Below are 19,224 nucleotides of genomic sequence, written 5' to 3' on the forward strand. Positions count from 1 at the left end.
GTACATGCATTTACTTTCATATCGTAGCTCCAAAGCAGGTCATTTGTGCCGACTGCCAGTGAAGTAGTTAATATGTAGTAATAGCCTGTGGGCTTAAGGACGGGTAAATAAATAAGTCTACTACCAATTGCTGAGCTACTTACCAGCTGCTAAAGGTGAGGGAAGTATGTGGTCTTGTGTCCTCACAGGCTCCCTGAGCAGCCTGGAGCACATCTGGCCTATGGCATTTTTGCATTATATGCTCAAAAGATAGCTACTGCAGTGAGATTAACTCTCCCACAAGTTAATGAGCAGTTACATCATCTGCCCAAGTAATTTTTGTTTAATTAAATATGTATTGCCTCAGTGGTTCTAACTACAAAGGGAAAGCAATGATTGATGAGACAGGAGATACTTGGGAGAGTGAAGGAGCAAGAGGATGATAATGAGGGGTTAATAATGAACCTAAAGTTTCTAAGAATGCACTTGATAATTATCTATGCAGATTTCTTGATTGAAAGTGGGATCTCCAAAGCTGAGAGCTCCAAAGGCTCCAGTGAGAATGAGCGACATTGCATTATGTGGATCCCCCCTCTTCCTGTTGTCCATCTCAGGCTCTCCTCATCTCCAATCATTGCCTCATTTTACATTTGCAGGTGAAATGGTGCACAGTACCACCTGTGCATATGGCAGCAGTGTCTTGGTAACTGAAAAGATTAGGGAAAGTGTGTACAAGTGAGGGAGGAGATTCTCCTGGCCTTCCAGACTGCTTATTGCCAAGCCAAAAAGAAGTTGCCCTGCAGTCCTTCCATTCCCAGCTCAGCAGCTCTGGCTAGCATCTAGCATCTTCCTTACCTTGAGAGTGTAAAGCATGGTATTTATATCCAAGTTATATGAGCAGATGGTGTCTCTGTAAGGAAGTTCCTGACTAGTTCAAACTTTTATCTCATGATTTATATTGGCAAGACAGTCTGTTTTGGGTTGTTCTGTTTGTTTGTTTTTAGACCCTAAATTCACATTTTTTCATATCAGGCCTTCAGAAGAGTTCTTCTCATGATTTTATTTTCTTGTTATAATTTCATTTTCATTGATAGGAATAAATGGACTTTTTTCCTTCTGCGCAAGAGCAAAAGATCTGTGAAATCATTCCAAGTCAAATTATAGGAGAGGTTTGATTGCTCAGCTTTTCCACAATTATGCTTTGTAGGGCATGCAAAAAGATAAAATGAGCAGGAAGATAAACTGCACTTGCTGCATAAGTAGAAGTAGGATCTTTGTTGGAGCAATCTTGGGTTTTCTTGGGTAACCTCACATCTTCTATCTCCTTTTCTCCTGTGCCTACAGGCTAGATACAGTTAAACATTTTCTGGGGCAGTGTAATTTACCTATCCACGGTAACATTTAGGCACCTTCCCAGGTAGTGAGCAAACACCTGGCAAAGAGCCTCTTCTTGAATAGATAGCAAAGAAAAGATCACATTTTAGTGTAGGTCTGTATGGAACAGCCCAGAACCATGTGGAGATGCCTCACCCAGCTGGCTCAGTCCACAGAAGATGCACCATACCGCAGAGCTGCACCAAGCCTGTCAAGAAGCCCAGGGTGTTAGCTCAGATTACATTCTATTTACTGACCAGCTACTTTGGTTTTAGGACCTGGCCTGTCTAAATGATGACTAGCGTAGTTTACGCAGCGTAATGAGTGTGTGTGTGTGTACTCTGAAAGGCAAAAGTGCAAGCCTGAAAGGCAAAAGTGCAAGCCTGAAAGGCAAAGCCCTCCAACTGCATGCAAAATCTCTTAACCTTCCCTCATGCCATCTCCAGCTCCACTGAAACTAATAGGACATTCTGCATAAACCTGACCGCTGCATGGAGTGTGATAAAACCCCAGGTACATCGAAATAATTGAAACAGAGATTTCAGTTAAATGCAAACTTCTTATTGAGGTGTGCAAAAATCAGAGAAATTAAAACATCTGTTTTCACTAAGTTTCAGCCTGGAAATTTTTCAGAAAATTCAAATATGCTTTTTTTCTGAATTCAATAGAAAACTAAGACCATTTATTTGTCTGATTTATAACTTGTTTCATTTAATTCTTTGCAAGTTATGAAAAGTCGGCCGTGCTGCATAAAAACAAGTGGCTACACTGTCCATTGTAGAATAAACTAAAGGTGCAATTTATAAAGTGGTTTACCCTCAGCCAAATAGCTGTCAACCTGCTTAGCACCGGCCAATTCTTGTTACTTAGGATGGGATTGTTTTAAGCCCAACTTTAAATTTATTTGTCCTAAAAGCCCCGAATTTCGCTATTCAGTATTAGTGTCAAACTTGCTGGATGGCAAACCTCATTGCAGTGTCTTCCTTTGATTAGAGGCAGACACATGTTTAGCCCCTTGGAATTCTCTGTTTCAGACTAAGAAAAGTGCTTTGGGGTTGAAATGATGATAGACAAGAGAGAACTGTAGGTTTATTAGTAACAGAAGAGTCTAAGGCAAAAAAAAAAAAAGTAAAGAAGAAAATACTCCATTCTTTATCAGTCTAACCTTGCAAAGCAGTGCTTAGTGCTATGCTCACCAAAAACAGCTGCTGCAACTCCCTGCTAATGCCTTCATGAAAGAAAAAAAATAATTAAGGGGAAGACTTTAGCACTTGCCTCCTTTGTCTGGGGAAACAGCCTGTCCCCAAATCTTCCTTCTCTAGGGATCAGTAAAAACAATCCTTAGTATTAAGGAAAGTTGGAAATCTTGAGCATTTGATTTTGGGAATCTTTGCCTTGACCTCATAAATTATGAATATCTTTTCTCAGACTTGTGACACCTGCAAAAATGACTTAAGTGAGCCATTCTGCTTTCTTCCATCAGCAGAAGGAGTTGGTTAGCAAGCTGTGTGACTTGGTGGGGCTATGGAAGTTAAAGGGTTTTTACTATACACTCATCGTATGTGTAAGCCTTCTCCCTTCTCATAGCAGTAGCTCAAGAAGGCTGCGTCCTAAACACCATCCTAAGGAGGTCCAGCAGCAGTTCCTATCCTATGCATTTCCGTGCACGTTTGCCTGTTTTCTTTGTGCAAATGTGTGGTTTGGCTGCCATACAAGTTTTACAGGCAAAGCTCTGACTGCTGTCAGGCAGGAATTGTCTAGCCTCAAGTAACAGTAAATCAACAGCAGGCATGTTATAAAGCTGTGTTGAGGTAACACATCTAGTTAGCCAGAAAGGCAAAGCAAACCAAAAGGAGTCCTGAGGCAGGTAATTATAATGATGAATTGATTCTGGCCAGGCAAGTTGTTGACGACAGAGCTCTACCAGCTTCTTCTGTCAAATAAAAATACCACCTTCTAAAACTTACCCTACAAATGACAGAGATAACGAGGGGTGGTTTTAAATTAGCCTTGCTCAGCAGTAAGCTTTTACAGCTGTGCTGCAAGTTCAGTCACAAAACAGTTACACCTCCAAGTGTGAAGAGCATCAGAGGAGCATAAAGATGCAAAAGCTGTGTCTTATGATTTATTTCTCCCTTCTGTGCTCAGCCTTACTTTCACTGCAACCAGCAAAGAGAAGGAACCTTCAGTTAAATCTGGTATTCAGGAAACCTGGGTTTTATCCTCGCCACAGACTTCTGCATAGTCTTGAGTGGAGTCTCTGCACCTCAGTGATCTCATCTGCAAAACATGTGGGGGCGATTATAAGGGAACTCGTTCTGTGCAGACTGCCGGGGGAACATCCTTTGGGAAAGGTGCCATCAAAGCACAAAGTGTCTTCTGCATCTGCAGTTACACATAGCTTTCTCTAATTTAAAGCTCTTGTGAAAAATAATGATTAAAGGACATCACCAACATAATTTAAGTCTTCTCTTTTTCTGGTTCAGTGTTTCCCTGACTGACCTGCTCCACTGTCCCTGCCATCCAGCAAATAGCTTTGGCCAAAAGTCTAAAGGAATTGTTTCCTTGTTGGAAAGCCATTACAATATCATCTGAAAGCTTTCTGTAGGAACCAGTAGCTTGAGCGAGAACTTTTGATCAAGAGAAATCGGCACAAAACAGAATATGAGGTGGGTACACCACAGCTGTTCAAGGAGGGAAGCAACTGCTCTGCAGTGGATATCAGCCCCGAAGTACAACTCCCACAAGGCACAGAGTAACTCAGCCAAATAGAGATTAATGCCAACTAGGAATACATCAGCTTTTTTTTTTAAAGTAGAACTCCACAGCTTAGGAAACACTTAAACTTTCCCACCTTTTAAAAGTGCATGAAGCAGAACACAAAAGGAACTCATATTTGCATGTGAACATCCCTGGCCTATTTCGAAGTGTAAACACACCCTTGACAGGGATCAAGACTTTCACACCTCACCATCTTGTGATCTCCAGCTTTTTCACAAGTTCACTGCCTTCAGGAGGAGGTTTAGGCAAACTGTGGTTGAGAGAACAGACCTTATTCCCTGATGGTCTTCAGTTACCCTAGAGTCATGTTGGTTGAATCTACGTGAAAGTGGCACCACCACCCCACAAGTAGCACCACCCTGACTGTTCTGGCATAGGCTTCAGTAGCAAGTCAGTTAGCCACATTGTGACGTTTTTCCTTCCAAGTAAACAAATACTGTCCTTGTGGGGAGGAAACAAATGGCTGCAATGTAATGTTTGTTCCAGGAATGAGTCTGCCCTCTCTTTATCATCTTTTTTCTTGCCTAGCTTCACATTTATGAAGTATGAAAATACATACACCTAGCATAGTGAAGAGCTGTGGTTAGCATGGTAGATACTTGTGTCAACAAGTGACAAAATAGTGCATATGCTCCCTTTCTTTTTTTCATAAAAAAAATGTATTTACATTCCAAAATGGAATAATGTCCCCATTTACCCTCAAGTAACAGCTTCCTGTGATACAGTTTACTTAAATGGCCCAAGCAGTCCATCTTTTTACTTTCACATTACAAATTCTACTTTGGGGATTTGTGTCCTTTGTAACAAGATCCTACTTCAGTGTTAAAGTGTTGAACACACAACAAATTTGCTGAGTGCAGCAGGAATTGTAACACGTACCTCAACACTCAGTGCTCTGTTTCATGAAGTGTGCTCAGAAGGATGAAATTCTCTCAAATGCAAACTGAATGGTAAAAGCAGCACACAGACATATCCTTAGATTTGGGTGTTTCTCTTGTAACTTCATGTGAAATTAATAGGAGAAATGCCATTTTAACTGCATGGGCTTCATATCAGTAATCTATCCTCAGTAGTCTCCAAGAAAACCACTGGGTGAAGAAACCCTCATCCATAAGGCAGAGTAAGCAGTAGTTAGTCACTGATGTGATTTGTAGAGAGCTATTTTAAGAAAAAGACTGCATTTTATTAGGCTGAGTAAACATATGAGCTCAGCATTACTCCTTGTTTCTCCCTATGCACAGCTCTCTTTTTAATCAGTTCTATTTGTAGACCAGAGGCATGCATTTTTTCCTAGTAGTATCAGAAAAGGGGCCAGTCCTGCAGCCTCATTCAACAGGTGAGCTCCCCAGGAACACAAATCTGCCTGCAAGGCACAAGTGCAGGATTAAACCTTAGCTTTAAAAAAAAATAAAAATAGTTAAAATAAATAAATAAATAAGAAAAAAGCAAACTTATGGGCTCTTCCTTGGTGGTTAGACCTAACTGCATCTTTGGTTACACCTGAAAATCCACTAGCCAAGCACTAGGTTTGGGTAATTTAAATTTCCCTGCAAGTGCCCAAACCATAGAACTACAGCAGTCAAGCATTTTAGAAAAACTTGAGTGCAAAACTGATTATTTAAAAAGTGAGCCTCATCATAGGAGGAAGTGCAATTTCTGAGGTGGGAAATGGATGGATGTAGACTGGTGTTTGACTGTCTGGAAATATAGTGCTATTGATAGGTAGAGGCTTTGCAGGTGCTGGATGATTTTGTAGACAGTTGTTTTGGCAGAAAACTTACCAGCATCAGAATGTCATAATTTCACATCTGGTATGTTTGTTGGTTTTTTTTTGTTAATAGCAGTGCTAATATTGTGTGTGATTTTTTTCACCTTTAGAAAACCCTAAGCTTAAATGAACCTTTCTACCAAAACAGATAATCCAAATGGAATCAAAGTGAAATTAATGCAATTAAATTCTTAGGAGACAAAAACATTCCATGAGACAGTACATCCGTAATCCCTAAAGAACACTGACATATTCCTATTGGATCTTATCATCACAACTTTTTTTATATACACAATCAGACCTGTCTGAGGTCGTCTAATTATTATATTAACTGCATCCTTAATTGCCTGTTGCATTAATGCCTGTTTAAGAGGAGTCTATACCTCCCATAAACTTGCCAAAACAAGCTGTGTAAATGTAAACACCAGTTAGCAGAACTTGTCTGAACACTTGCCTTGAGAAACCCATACAAAAATAGAACCAGAATATAGCTTCTAAGCCCAAGAACCTCTACAAATCAAATTACATTGAACTTCTTCCTGCTGGAAGCTTTCTTTTGCCTACTTCTCTCAGAGCAACATGATTCTCAACTTAAGTGACTGAGAGACGCTTCCCCTACTTCTGCTTGTGTACACCCATGAGAGCACTCACGTGAAATTGAAACTGGCAGTGTTTCATTGCAACCATTTTTCCCCTCACTTGGAAATGCCAATTTGCCCAAACGGAAACTGTTGACAGGGAAGAGTCATTTCTGAGAAATGTCGCAAATAAAGAATAAAATATTTGAAGGGAAACAAAAAGTCATTGAAACATCCAACTTAAACATTTTCCAAATGAAGGTTTCTTACCCCCCCCTCCCCCTTTTTATTCTCCTCTAACATTATATCTAGAAATTTAATATAGGAAGGAAGAAATAAAGAAAATAAGATGAAACTCCTTAAAAGAATTAAAACAAATAATTTGGACTGAACCAAACTGATTTATTGTTTGTTAGCCTTCAGGATTTCCTATCACTCACAACAGTAAGACCATTCTCTGCCCTACCTGTCCCAGAACCTTTTCTTCTCATCTTTGTTCTTCATTTCATCTCATCCTCTAAATGCCCTATCATTAGGCTTCTGTTTTTGAGAGCAGACAGTCATGCTATTACCAGCATAGGAGACAAGTGCACATGTTGAATGGTTCTTCATGTTGGAACCTTTTTAAAATGGGAAGACTAAATAGGCTGGGATGGCCAAAGCAAGAAGCTGCTTCCAAAACACTGAAGTACCAAGTTTTGCCATGGGCTTTTCATCAATCAAAGCTTGTGCTCAAATTTGATCACAGGCTTCCAGATAATGCTTTAGCAAATAACACATACTTCTCCACCAGAAGAACTAAGCACACAATAATTTTGGCAGATTTTTTTCACCACAACCATTTATTTTGGCACTCTAGAGTTCATGACTCTTCTATCACCAGTACTGTAACACATTAGCTCTTTAGCCCTGCTGGCCAACATGCAGAAATGATGAAATCAGTCTGTCTTAAATGAGTAATTGTTACGGGGATGGCACTAGTAAAACCCTTCACAAGTATATTGGACAAGTATCACTTTTTCCACTTCCCTTGAAAATGCTGATAATTTTTAACTATAAAGAGCTGCTCTTTGCAGTTGTTCTCTTCCTCTCCTCAAAAGTGACACGTCTTCAGAAGTATTGATTTGTCTCTTTCTTTTTAATCACATTTTGTAAGGAAGAATGACATCAGAAGCTAGGAATACTCCTTCCCAGTCAGCCTTGCGATTCAAGGGCAGCCAGCACCAAGCCTGTTCCACTGAAGCAAGCAGAAATGTTGCTCATAACAAAACTGGCAGAAAACCCTCAAGCTGATGTGAGTGAGAGTAGGATCAAGTCATGAAAGCATCATTAAATGAAAAAAAAAAAGTAAAATTTTGTTAATGGCAAATGTGTTGATCCTTTTTCCACCTTGTACTGCTCATTCAGCAAAGTCTATGCAAAGATGGACCTTTGTATCTGCATTTGGTTTTTGATCATGAACACCAGCAGCAAGCAAAAATTCAACACCATAATCCAAAACTACAGCTGATGCAAATCAGCACCATTCCACTGCACATAATACAGCACTGTCATTCTATGCTAGTGGAAGCTTAGGTCGTCTGTGTAACTCTATAACTTAAAAAACAAAACAAAACAATACAAAAAAATGAACCAACCCCCCCTCTTCCCCTCCATGGGTTCATGGTTTGGATCAAGGCCAGCATGTGATTTCAAATTTTTTATTTTAAATCACTTTCACGTCTTCTATTTCACATCTTTGAGAATCGCGATGCAGAACTTGCATAAATCTGGTTGAAATAAGATGACATCAAAAGAAGAAAAAAGTAACAGATTTTTGTTACTTCTTATTATTTGTATTACGGCACCATGTTTTGCTTTATTTTGCTTTTTAAAAAAATAGACTGGGCATCTACTGGTGAGGCACTTCATAGCCACATCATAAAGTTTCCATTTAAAGCCCTAAGCCTGCAAAGCGAAGCATTTTTAATTTAACACACTGGGTGAGTCAATGACATCTGGACATGCTTCAGCCCTGAGAGCACGTACAATGACAGCAGAAAAGCAGATCGTCATAAGCAATGGTCCCAGACAACAAGTGGACATAAAGCACAGGCAGAAAATAAGCAGGCATTTTAAAGATGCATGCAACATCAAAGAACAAATCAGTTCTGCGTCAGGGTAGCGTTTTACATGTAACCTTATCTTCACACATCTGAATCTTACTTCTCAGAAAATTCAATGGGGAACACCCAGTTAAAGACAGCCTGCACAAAAGCAGCAGTGTCACCACGTGTGTTGATACCATGCCTCTTTCTGCCAGAATAACTCAGTCAGGCTGGGAAAGAGAAAGCAGTCATTCCTATCGATTTCCTTCTGTGCTTCAGAAACAGTTGGCCTCATAGCACTAGAAATCAGCTCACAGTTGCAGCTCCAAACCTGGTGCATTAGAACTGCCTCTACAGGCTTCCCCCCCCTCTTTCAGCTTGTGAGCCTTGGTCAAAAGCTCTCCAACATTTCAGTGATGACAGAAAGTACTCTACGTGAATATTTTATAGTGGCCTGGTGGTTATTCATTATTTAGATTGAAATAAAGTGTTATGATTTGATTATGCTAAGACCTATGGCAACTCACAAAAACAAACATTAGTAAGCACAAGCATAGTTAGCACATGTGATAATGAAACCACAACCTTTATTTACTGACAGCTGGAAAACACATCGGATATCGTCATGTATAGCAAATAAGTTAAGATTACTGCATCATACAAATATTTTTGCTCATTTTTTGCAGCAGACAATCCTGAGTGATTTGATAGGTGTTATTGTCAGGAAGTGCATTATCAGTCACTGGAAATCTTGATACAGCTTGTAAAAGACAGGAGAGGAAACACTTAACTTTTGTTTGTTTGTTTGTTTTTTGTAAAAAGGACGGAGTTTAGCCAGCTAGCCAAGTTTTTTCAAATACTCATCTTATCTTAGGAACACTCTTCTTAACACAACCTTCTTGCTGTTCTACTTAGTCATATAACCACCACCACCCTCATTAAAAAAAAAATAAAAAAATAAAAAATAAATAGACACCTGGCTTCCTAAGCACATGAAGCAAAACAGAAAGACGGGCTGAGAGGTGGCTCACTGTCTGATCCAGCACAGTTCAGTGGCTCATAGAGTCCAAGAGAAAAGGGACCACTCCCCAACCCCACCCCTGCAAAAAAAAAATCTCTCACTCTCTTACAGTTTTCCCATATCCCTTTGGCTGTTTCATTTTCCTTACAGACCTAAGATAGTCCAGGTAGCTGTTATATAGCTACTTAAGAGGCTTGGGAACAGATTTGCAATAACTGTAGAGTTTTACATTAAACAAACTTACAGAAATACCCTACAACAGAACAGATATGTTACTTTTCCTTTAATTACATTTTGATTAATTTTTCCTATGTCCAAGCTTTATAATGGCTCCATTTTATGCACTACCGCTTGGTCTTTTCCAGGACAGGATTCCTTTCAGGGCAAGCCACAGCTGATTTAACAGAGCCAGGACTGACAGCTGACATTAGCAGCAGCTTCTGGCTGTGGCTCATGCCCTCTGCTGAGAGTTACCCATGGGCTGAAGAGGAGAGCATCGTGGGAGGAAACATATTTCAATGCAAATATTCCTCCAGATTTAAAAAATACATATACAAGATCTAATGCATATGCCTCCTCTTCTTCACCTCTAAAAGCACTGATCTGTTTCAAAAGCAGTCAGCAAGGGTTGGTTCAGAAGGTTCTTGGGATTAAGAGGCAGTACTGGGAAATAGCGGTGATTTGGGGCAAGTTGTTCAACATACCCATGCTTCAGCTTTCTCACCCTATAAGACTCAGTAAAGCTTAATTTCCATCATTCTGCATATTAGGTACTGCAGTTCAGGGGAAGAGGCTGAATTCTGCCCTCCATAGTATTGCTGTAAATCCAGAGTAATTATGTTGGCTTCTGTACATTTATTCACCCTGTGTCCTCTTTAAACCATGTAAACTACAATTTTGTGCTTCTGCAGGAAGCACAGGAACTGTCTTGTGGCTGCCTTAGTTTGGAATGTTCTCTGTTTTAGCCTAACTTCCATTTTAATCCTGGAAGAAACAGAATATCTTTTTTCCTTATGTTTAAGGAGGAGAGTTTTAATGAACCACAAGGCTGGGAATTTTGCAAAGTACATGCACGTTGAGCTCTTTTTCTTGGTCATAAATATGCCATTGGCATGGAAAAGACGCAAGTAATTGCTTTTGGAAGAGTGTGGTATTCAGCAAGAACAGAACAAACTTTCTGTTCAGTTGTCTTTGTTTTTCGGTACTGAAAGTTCAAAGTAGGCTCATTACATGTTTCACCAGAGCCAAATCTGGTCCCTGTTAGTTGCTCTGCATGGATTAAGTGGTTAACGATGTTTTGAGAATGTTGGGCTAACTAGTTTGTGGGAACACCATCTGTTTCCTTCAGTGTGTAAACAAGGAAAATTGCTGATTTGAAATGCAGGATTATTTAAAGTCAGATAACCACAGGCATTCTTAAAAGAGAAGAGGTAAAAGGAAAAAGAATCCTCTTGTGGTCTGAGGATCAGTGACATTTGCTGGAAAATAAATCCTTAAGTACCAAACAGGACTGCTATCCCCATTCCACAAATGAGAGAAGGAGAACTTTTCTTTTGCAGCCACCTCCTTCCGTGTGAAGTCTGTCTTCAGAACTAAACGGATAGCGAACATGCAAAACCATAAAAACTGGTTCAACAATGCGTTGAAAGGGCTGAGCAACCCATTCAGAAGAACAGAGTTCATTTAATAGATTTGTGGGTGAATACCCCAAATCAGAATTTTCTTCTGAAAGTACTGGGTCTGGTGGCTTTCTTCATCTATCCAGCTACCTCCCTCTTCCTTATTCAGAAAAAGCAGTGTTCCACATTTTCATTTCATTGAGCAGCATCAGTATTCTTTTAAATTACTGTTACGAAACATTATGTTGGTATCAAGGTATGTTTTGGTGATGAGCAGCTTCTGTTCTGAATTGACTAGGAACAAGCAGTCCAGCAGAAGGCATGTTTAACCTAGTGAAAAGTGATGGAAGGGAAGAGGAGCAGAGGTACAACAGGAAATGTTCTTGTACTCAGTGCAGAGCTTTATCAGCGTTTGTGGGGAATTTTATGAAATCACTCAGAACATGTTGTTACTGGAGAATGATCCTTCACACAGGAAAATACACCTGAGTCACTGGGAGAACAAAGTTGTCTTTCATATTATCAACAAACCTTGGTTGTTGCTGGGTGTTGCTGGTTTTTTTTTTAGAACTGTATTTTCTGTTTTTTCTTATAGCTATTTCAGAAGCCTGAAAAGGAGCAGACATAAAAGCCTCAGGCATTTTTACTTGGAAAATAAATGCCACATTAAACACAGTGCACTGCTAAGTGCGGCCTTCAGACAGGTCAGGTCTCATGTCCACAGTCAGTCATATAGGCAGGCTGTACTCATGAATCCCCCAAATCAGGCATGTGGTGTTTTAACCTCACGCTGCCTTTGACGACAGCCAGAAGCCCCCAGATAAAGGAGTGACGCTGCTTGACTACTACTTCAGCTTAGTCAAGTCTGTGCAAATGCAAAAGTGTCAGAAAGATAAGTGCAGTTGGCTTCCTTCATCTGGCAAGCCTAACTTTAGTGTAGTTACTTAGGATCACATTGCAGCCATAAATAAAAACAGTAGCCTTGTAGTTGTTTAAGCCTTTCACATGGCATCTAGTAGGCCAGCCTTTTCTGAAAAATGGGAAGGGTCTCTAAGAATGAGCAACAAGAATAACCGCAGCTGCGTGATACTACTGCTGTGCAAATACTGAAGAACTTGAGGTGCCAGAAAGCTCCTGCTGAGGTGCTGTGTGCTGTCTCCTTGGGTAGGACTGGAAGAAGCATCTTACATCTGAGGCCTGGAGGAGATCTGGTCAAATTTTACTCCTAATCTAGATTTAGGATGGAGTTCAGCTTCTGGATAAGGTCACAACTGAGCAAAGGTTTATAAAGATTTCAGCCCGAGGAATGATGCCCATCTTTTTGGAGCCTAACAGTCTTGTCATGCGAGGCACCACTCAGCAGGTAAAGCAGAGCTGACCTGCAGCGGTGCACCACTTCTCCCTGTTCCCAGAGCTTGAGTGGGGCCCCTGCCTGCATCTCAACAACAGTCTGTTTTTTTCTCTGTCATGGTCAAGCACTGCCCTGGCGTAACAAGCAGCCTAATGCCACAGTGTTCACTGTGGCAAAAATATTCATGTAGATCGGCTACACAAGAAGCCCTTTAGGTTTTTACTTTGCATTTTCTGTTCTCCTGAAGGACAATTTTTAAAAATCCAGTGACTCCTTATTGAAGCAAGGCTGCGGCTGTGATTTTCGTACTGCTGGAAGGATCCTCTGAGTAAACACTGCTTAAAATCAAGTCCTTCTGTTCCTAACTTGGGTGGAAGGCATTTGACTGGCAGCACCCAACTGAAGGGAAAAAAAAAAAAAAGTATGCTAGTCTGATCTCTAGCCCTCATGGTCAGAAAAAGCACAGGGAAGTGATGTTGAGTTTCTAAGGCAAACAACATAATCCCAGTAGTACATGAGAATGGCCTGGGAGGGGTGATGTCTGGAGTGAGCCATTATGGGAAACTTCCAGTAACTTAAGGGAGAATTGTCTTTAGAGTTTTGCCTGTAGATCTCTTTTACAATGTAGTAGGTGACTCTGGGGGAAAAGAAACAGTCTGTAATAAATTTACATTTTTAGATTATTTTTAAAAAGCTCATAAGTATTTAAATCCTATTAATCCTACACCCACTTCAGCAGGAGCTCTCTGATGGACAGTGAACCGGTATAGCACTATGGAGATCGTATTGCTTCCAGTTCCATCTTCCCTGTCCTCTGATGCTAATTCAGGGAAAAGCAGCTGCAAAAAACAAACAAACAAACAAACAAACGACATGACATTCCTCCCTCACCTTAGGTGCACACAGTCAGCACAGTGTACATACTACAGGGCACATTGCCTTGGGCTACTCACAGCTGAATCACGCCTGTATTTGAAAGTGATAGGACAGTCACCACGGGGTGGGGGGGAATCCAGTGTTTTTTTCATGGTACGGTGCCCTGAAAAAAAACTACACAAAAATATTTATGCAGCAAATAAAAAGAAGAAAAGCCTGCATTGTTAATACAGCAAAGAGGAGGTAGCAGGTTAACATCAAGGAGTTTCCCTGCAGACCTCAGCCAATCAACACTCACAGTGAAATTTGGCCAAGACGCGAGGATTTCTTATAGCCAAAACTGTTGTGGGATCTTTACTGAGCACGTGGTTGGAAATTTTCTTTGACATCTTGCATACATTTCTAAAGGTAGTTAAGTAGGTCTGGTAAACAATTCTCCCCTGCTGAGCACAAAACCACATCTCATATGGGCCTATGTAATTTGTCATTTTATGCCTTCAGGTTACGGTATTTCTATTTATTTTTGTTGTTGTTGGAGTCAAGCAGCACCGGCAGAGGTTAAGCAGTATTTCCGCTATAAAATTAGCTCTTTTGGGGGTTAGGTAACATCATTTCTTTTATACCACACTATACTGAAATTCTAGCACACAGATGCCTTCCAAGACATAAGGCATTTATTTTTCACCAAAATTTATTTGAAGTCATTATGGTTAATAGTTTAGAAAATGCCAAAAATGTAAATTCTAAGCTTTTTTCAGAGATGGCTCTCACATTGCATACTTAAAGAATGGCTTAACATTTCCTCTCTCTTAGCCACTAATATAGACAAACCAAATGGAGACAGCATAATTAAATGCCCCACTTCGGTAGGTTTAAGAATAGCTTTTCTAGGTAAAGAATTTTCAAAGCCACAGCTCACACTCAGTTATTCAGGATGTTGTCCTGTGGGGCACAGTAACATGAGACATTCTGCTGGAGTAGGTAGAAAATACTTCCATGAACAAAGGGGGAAGACTCCCATAATATTTTGAGCCTCTGTCAGTAAGTGGGAACACTCAACACGTCAGTAGGATTAGCAAGGTCTGTATAGCCTTGATCTCAGTGAGAGGGTGGTATGACCATCACATCGTGTGGTTTGTGCTAACTGGCAGTCAACGAGAGGAAAGGACAAAGTTCTCTTATATCTCTGAAAGAGAATCTTTGCTTGACAAATAGGAGATAAACAAGCAGCCATGTCAGAAGTGGTCTGGAAGAAATGGATGGTACATTTATAGCTACTGATGGTCACTTTGCTGAGTTCAACTGTCAGAAATATATGTAGACTTGTGTTACTGACATTGTCACCTAAAATGTGAATGTTAATAATACCAGAATGTTTATACTGAAAACCCTATGCATTTACAGAGAGTACATGCCAAAATCTTCAAAGACTTAAGTTTCCTATTCTTCCAACCCACAGGTAATAACTCCAGTCAGGTCAGGCCAAGGTTATGTTTATGAATTCCCTTCCAAATACCAGAAGGATACCTACGACATCCCCCCTGTTCGCCCTCTCCAAGGGGTAAGTACCAATAAAACTGCCAACAGCACTGAAAGGGCACAAAAGATTAATTTCTACCAGAAGTTTAAGAGCAAACTGAGTTCTCTCATTTCAGAGTGAAAACATGTTTTAATTAAATGCAATGACTTTTTCACAGAGTGCAGAAGTATTTCAGAGTTGTATTTGAAGTTGACTAAGCTCTGGCAGCACACCAAACACAAAAGTCCCATTCGTTTTCTGTATTTTGATCAAACAGAATATCTAAACAGAATAAACTTGCTGCCTGGGAACATTTTTTTCCTTTACTTTGTTTTTGGAAAGTTGACAGTAATTCATTCAGTAAGGGTAAAATTATCTCTCAGACAAACAGCTGGCCCACAGGGAATTGTTTTCACCATGTGTCTACTGCACATGTCACTGAACTTGAAATATATCTTTGTTCTGGGGAACACCTTTGGCACATGATCTCCAAGACCATGGACATCTAGAATGGATGCTTGGAGGACTTCTAACTCAACAGCCCTACATCTCTCTGTGGCTCTTTAATAGTGCAGCTCCTCTAGGGAACAACGTTGACAGCCAATAGTACATAACAGACTAACACTGAGTGGATGGAACTGTTGGGAAATCTGGGGTAAGAGACATTCGAACATTCGCCTTAGAGCACACGCAGAACCCACTGTACCATAGGACATGACACCAAATGGGTTGCTTGAAACAGCAGACAGCTTTACTCCCTGCTAGTAAGACAGCCCACACTACACTGGATAAAGCAGATACACGATACTGAGGAGCAGCCTTAATCTCAGAGGGTTTGGTAGCATGTTCTTGCACAAGCTTATTCCTCCATCCCTCTAATGTCTGTTGGTGAGGGTGTCATCAGTTCTAGGCACGTGAATGTAGTGCTCCCCTGTTCACCCCAACAGACATCTGTAATAGACCTGCCTTGATTTAACCTTTGGGATGGAAGTCAGCCATGACTTCATCTGTCCAGTCTGCCATCCACACATTTCCCCAAAGGGGTCCTAGCAGAGCATAATTCCTCCTAACTGTCCAAAATACCAGCCAAATCCAAGTAGCTGTCCCACATGAAACAGAGTTGCACAGCTCTTGTCATCTTCAGTCTGAGAGGAAACATGGAAACCAAGAAAACTTACCCAAGACTAGAGTTTTTGTGAAGTGACTTACTTCTATAACCAATTTATTCTTTCTTTAGATATATGACATTCCCCCCACGTCAGCTAAGGGGACTGCACATCCAGGTCCCATGGGAGAAGCGAAAGCTTTAGGAGTGTATGATATACCACCTGCCAAAGGGGTAAGTGCTAGAGTTTCCACAATATCATGCTTAAATGAGTTCACATATGATTCTGAAGGAAAATGAAATTCAGTACTTTAAAGATTTCCTTAAGCTTTTAACGTTTTTGTTAAAACTGATGAAGTGAAGCACTGTATCAAAACTGCTAACGTTATGGAGTGTGAACTGGTCATTAGACCTAGATTTTCCTTATGGCAGCATGCGGCCTTCTTGGATTTTGCCTTCCATGAGAATTTGCATCAAGGCAAAGATTAAAAAGTGAGATATTAAAACTGATGCTCCATCAAACTCAGATGTCTGACTCCATGGAATTCAATAGCAGATCTTCCATCCAAACATTCAATTTGACATATGGAAGATGTAAATTATTTTGCTATTCTAGCCAAAGGTTTCATGGTTTGCTTTCTGTTTCAGATCTATGCTATACCTCCATCTGCATGCCGAGATGATACAGGCCTGAGGGAAAATTTGCAGGATTTTTCATCTCCAGTGGGGCACAGTGCAAGACCAGAAGGAGCGTATGATATTCCTCCTCCTATCACCAAAACAGCTGGGAAAGAACTTAATCAGAAATTTTCTTCCGGGGGCCTTTTATTGACTGATGGAGTAACACACAAACAGAATGTTTATGACATCCCTGTGAACCATCAAAACCATTTTCTTGGACAGCAAATTGCACCTCAGAAAGACGTTTATGATACCCCAAGGGGAATTGCATTCCCAGGACAACAGACAGGACTCATTGAAAGTCTGGTCTCAGAAGGAAGAGAAGGTGTATATGATGTGCCACCACCAATTTTCCAAGACACTAAAGGCTTTCAGGATGTGACTGATGGGATAAATAGGTTGTCTTTCTCCAGCACAGGAAGCACAAGGAGTAACATGTCCACATCTTCAACAACGTCAAAAGACTCTTCTTTCTCAGCATCAACTGCACAGGACAAAAGACTAATCCTTGATCCAGACACTGCTATAGAGAGGCTTTATCACCTTCAGCAGATGGTGGAGACAGCTGTCAATAACCTCATGGCCTTCACTACAGCAGACTGGCGGTCTTACAGACATATGGAGAAACACATCAATGAAATTCATGCTGCTGTGGATAAGGTAGAGCAGTCACTGCTGGAATACCTTCAGTTTGCAAAAGGGTCAGCAGCCAGTGCTTCCTGTCTGTCTGAGTTCAGCCTCTACAACAAAATGAAGAGGGAGGTGCAAAGGCTGGAGGACTCTCACCAGATCCTTACCCAAACCAGCCATGACTTGAACAGCTACAATTGGTCTTTGAATGTTCTAGCTGTTAACAGACTGCAGAACAAGTGTGATGACCTAGACCGGTTTGTTATGGTGGCAAAGACAGTCCCGGACGATGCCAAGCAGCTGACCACCACCATCAGCGTCAATGCTGAGGTGCTCTTCAAACAGGTGTTGAACAGCTCACATTTCAGGAACATACCAGAGAATATGAACGCTCCTGACTACGTATATAACAATCCTCATATGCAACATCATGGAGAAAAAACACAGAATCACTGTGGTTCCCTTCCTCCGCTCCTGAGTAAAGGGCAGCACCCTCACAATACCACCAGCAAGAGCTTAGAAAAGAGCTGGATGGATGACTACGATTACGTTCATCTTCAGGTAGGTAAACCCAACACCTTGTTCTGTGCAAGACCAGGTAAGAGTTGTTGATGCTTCTTTTTTTCAAAAGCTGTTTGCAGGAATGTAGCAAGTAGATTGTCACACTAAGACATGTTCAGGAGTAGTTTCACCAGGGTGATTACTTGCTCTCAAATAGGACTGTCGCACAGACAGCAGCAATAGCCTTTTACTTCAGCTGTGCTATCTTTTTCTTCTCCCTGCTCTCAGGGATCTACTGCCAGTGAAAAAGTCAATACAAAGAAGCCTGCTATTTGGCCTATAAGTTGTCATGTAGCTCAGGAGCAGTTTTGATTTAACACAGTGTCTTCTTACATTATGCAAAACAGGGGAAAGAAGAGTTTGAGAGGCAACAGAAGGAGCTGCTGGAAAAAGAAAATATCATCAAGCAGAACAAAATGGAGCTAGAACACCATCAGGTATGTTTGCTAAGGTGCAATAATCACGTTGAAATGTAGCGTTCTTGCATATACGGAGTACTGGTCAAATATAACAGGAGAGGCCCTTGCCTTAGCACTGTGTGACTGCTAGCACCTTGGCTGTGAGACATGCCTGAGTGCCAGAACACACAGCTAGGAAGTCCCAGATGGATGGGACTGGGTCTTGGCTAGACAGTGAACTGAGGTTAGCTTCTTTCCAAGCCAGTCAAGTGTGCCAGTCAAGTTCCACTATTAACAGATTCAGGAATGCAAAGGACAAAGACACACGCTGTCATGATCCAAATGAGAAATGGTGAGCATCAGGATTGCAGCACTGTCCTTGCCCGTGGCATCTGTGTCAGCCATTGCTTATGCCAAAGAAAGCTCAAGTATTTACTGCAGATTAGCTGTTCTGAAAGTCAGCATCTCTGCCCACTTTGTTTCCTTGCTGCCACTTAGTAACTGTGTGGAAGCAAAGCCACAGCTCTTGGTGTTTGGAATGACATCTCTTGTGACACAAATAAGCCTTTCCCTTGAAAACAATTTCCAACCATCTCAGTTTAAGAGATCAGTTATCTTTTTTATTACAGTGCACCACTATGGCAGGCTCACTGTGTACATGTAATAGAAAGCAGTCCCGATCTCCAAAAGTTCTCATCCAAAAGAGAAGCAGACTTCTGTAGTGTCATATAGTGGGTCGATAACAAAGCCAACCTTAGAACTCAATTTTCCTGACCCACAATCCAGTGTCTTAGTCACTGGACCACACTGAATACACATGCTGCCTGCACATATGTTCAATGAACAACAATACCATTAACTTTAATACTGCTTAACATCACTTTAAAGCTAAAGAA

At 40.9% G+C, this 19,224-nt stretch overlaps 1 protein-coding gene and 1 long non-coding RNA gene across 3 annotated transcripts in view; both read left to right on the forward strand.

Annotated features, from left to right (window-relative positions):
* The window catches only part of NEDD9 (neural precursor cell expressed, developmentally down-regulated 9), a 98,263-nt gene that overhangs the window by 75,782 nt on the left and 3,257 nt on the right, over positions 1-19,224 (forward strand). For both annotated transcript variants that reach the window (XM_080578832.1, XM_080578831.1), the window contains 4 exons: positions 14,894-14,995; positions 16,191-16,292; positions 16,707-17,930; positions 18,278-18,367. In XM_080578832.1, coding sequence (XP_080434958.1) covers positions 14,894-14,995; positions 16,191-16,292; positions 16,707-17,930; positions 18,278-18,367 — 1,518 coding nt within the window. The remainder of the gene's footprint in view (positions 1-14,893; positions 14,996-16,190; positions 16,293-16,706; positions 17,931-18,277; positions 18,368-19,224) is intronic.
* Positions 7-14,019, forward strand: LOC308189120. The gene is made up of 2 exons (XR_013946032.1): positions 7-4,022; positions 7,641-14,019. It is a non-coding gene; the product is annotated as an uncharacterized lncRNA (long non-coding RNA).

The sequence above is a fragment of the Anser brachyrhynchus genome, assembly GCF_964034855.1.
Source record: "Anser brachyrhynchus genome assembly, chromosome: 2".
NCBI classification, from domain to species: domain Eukaryota; kingdom Metazoa; phylum Chordata; class Aves; order Anseriformes; family Anatidae; genus Anser; species Anser brachyrhynchus.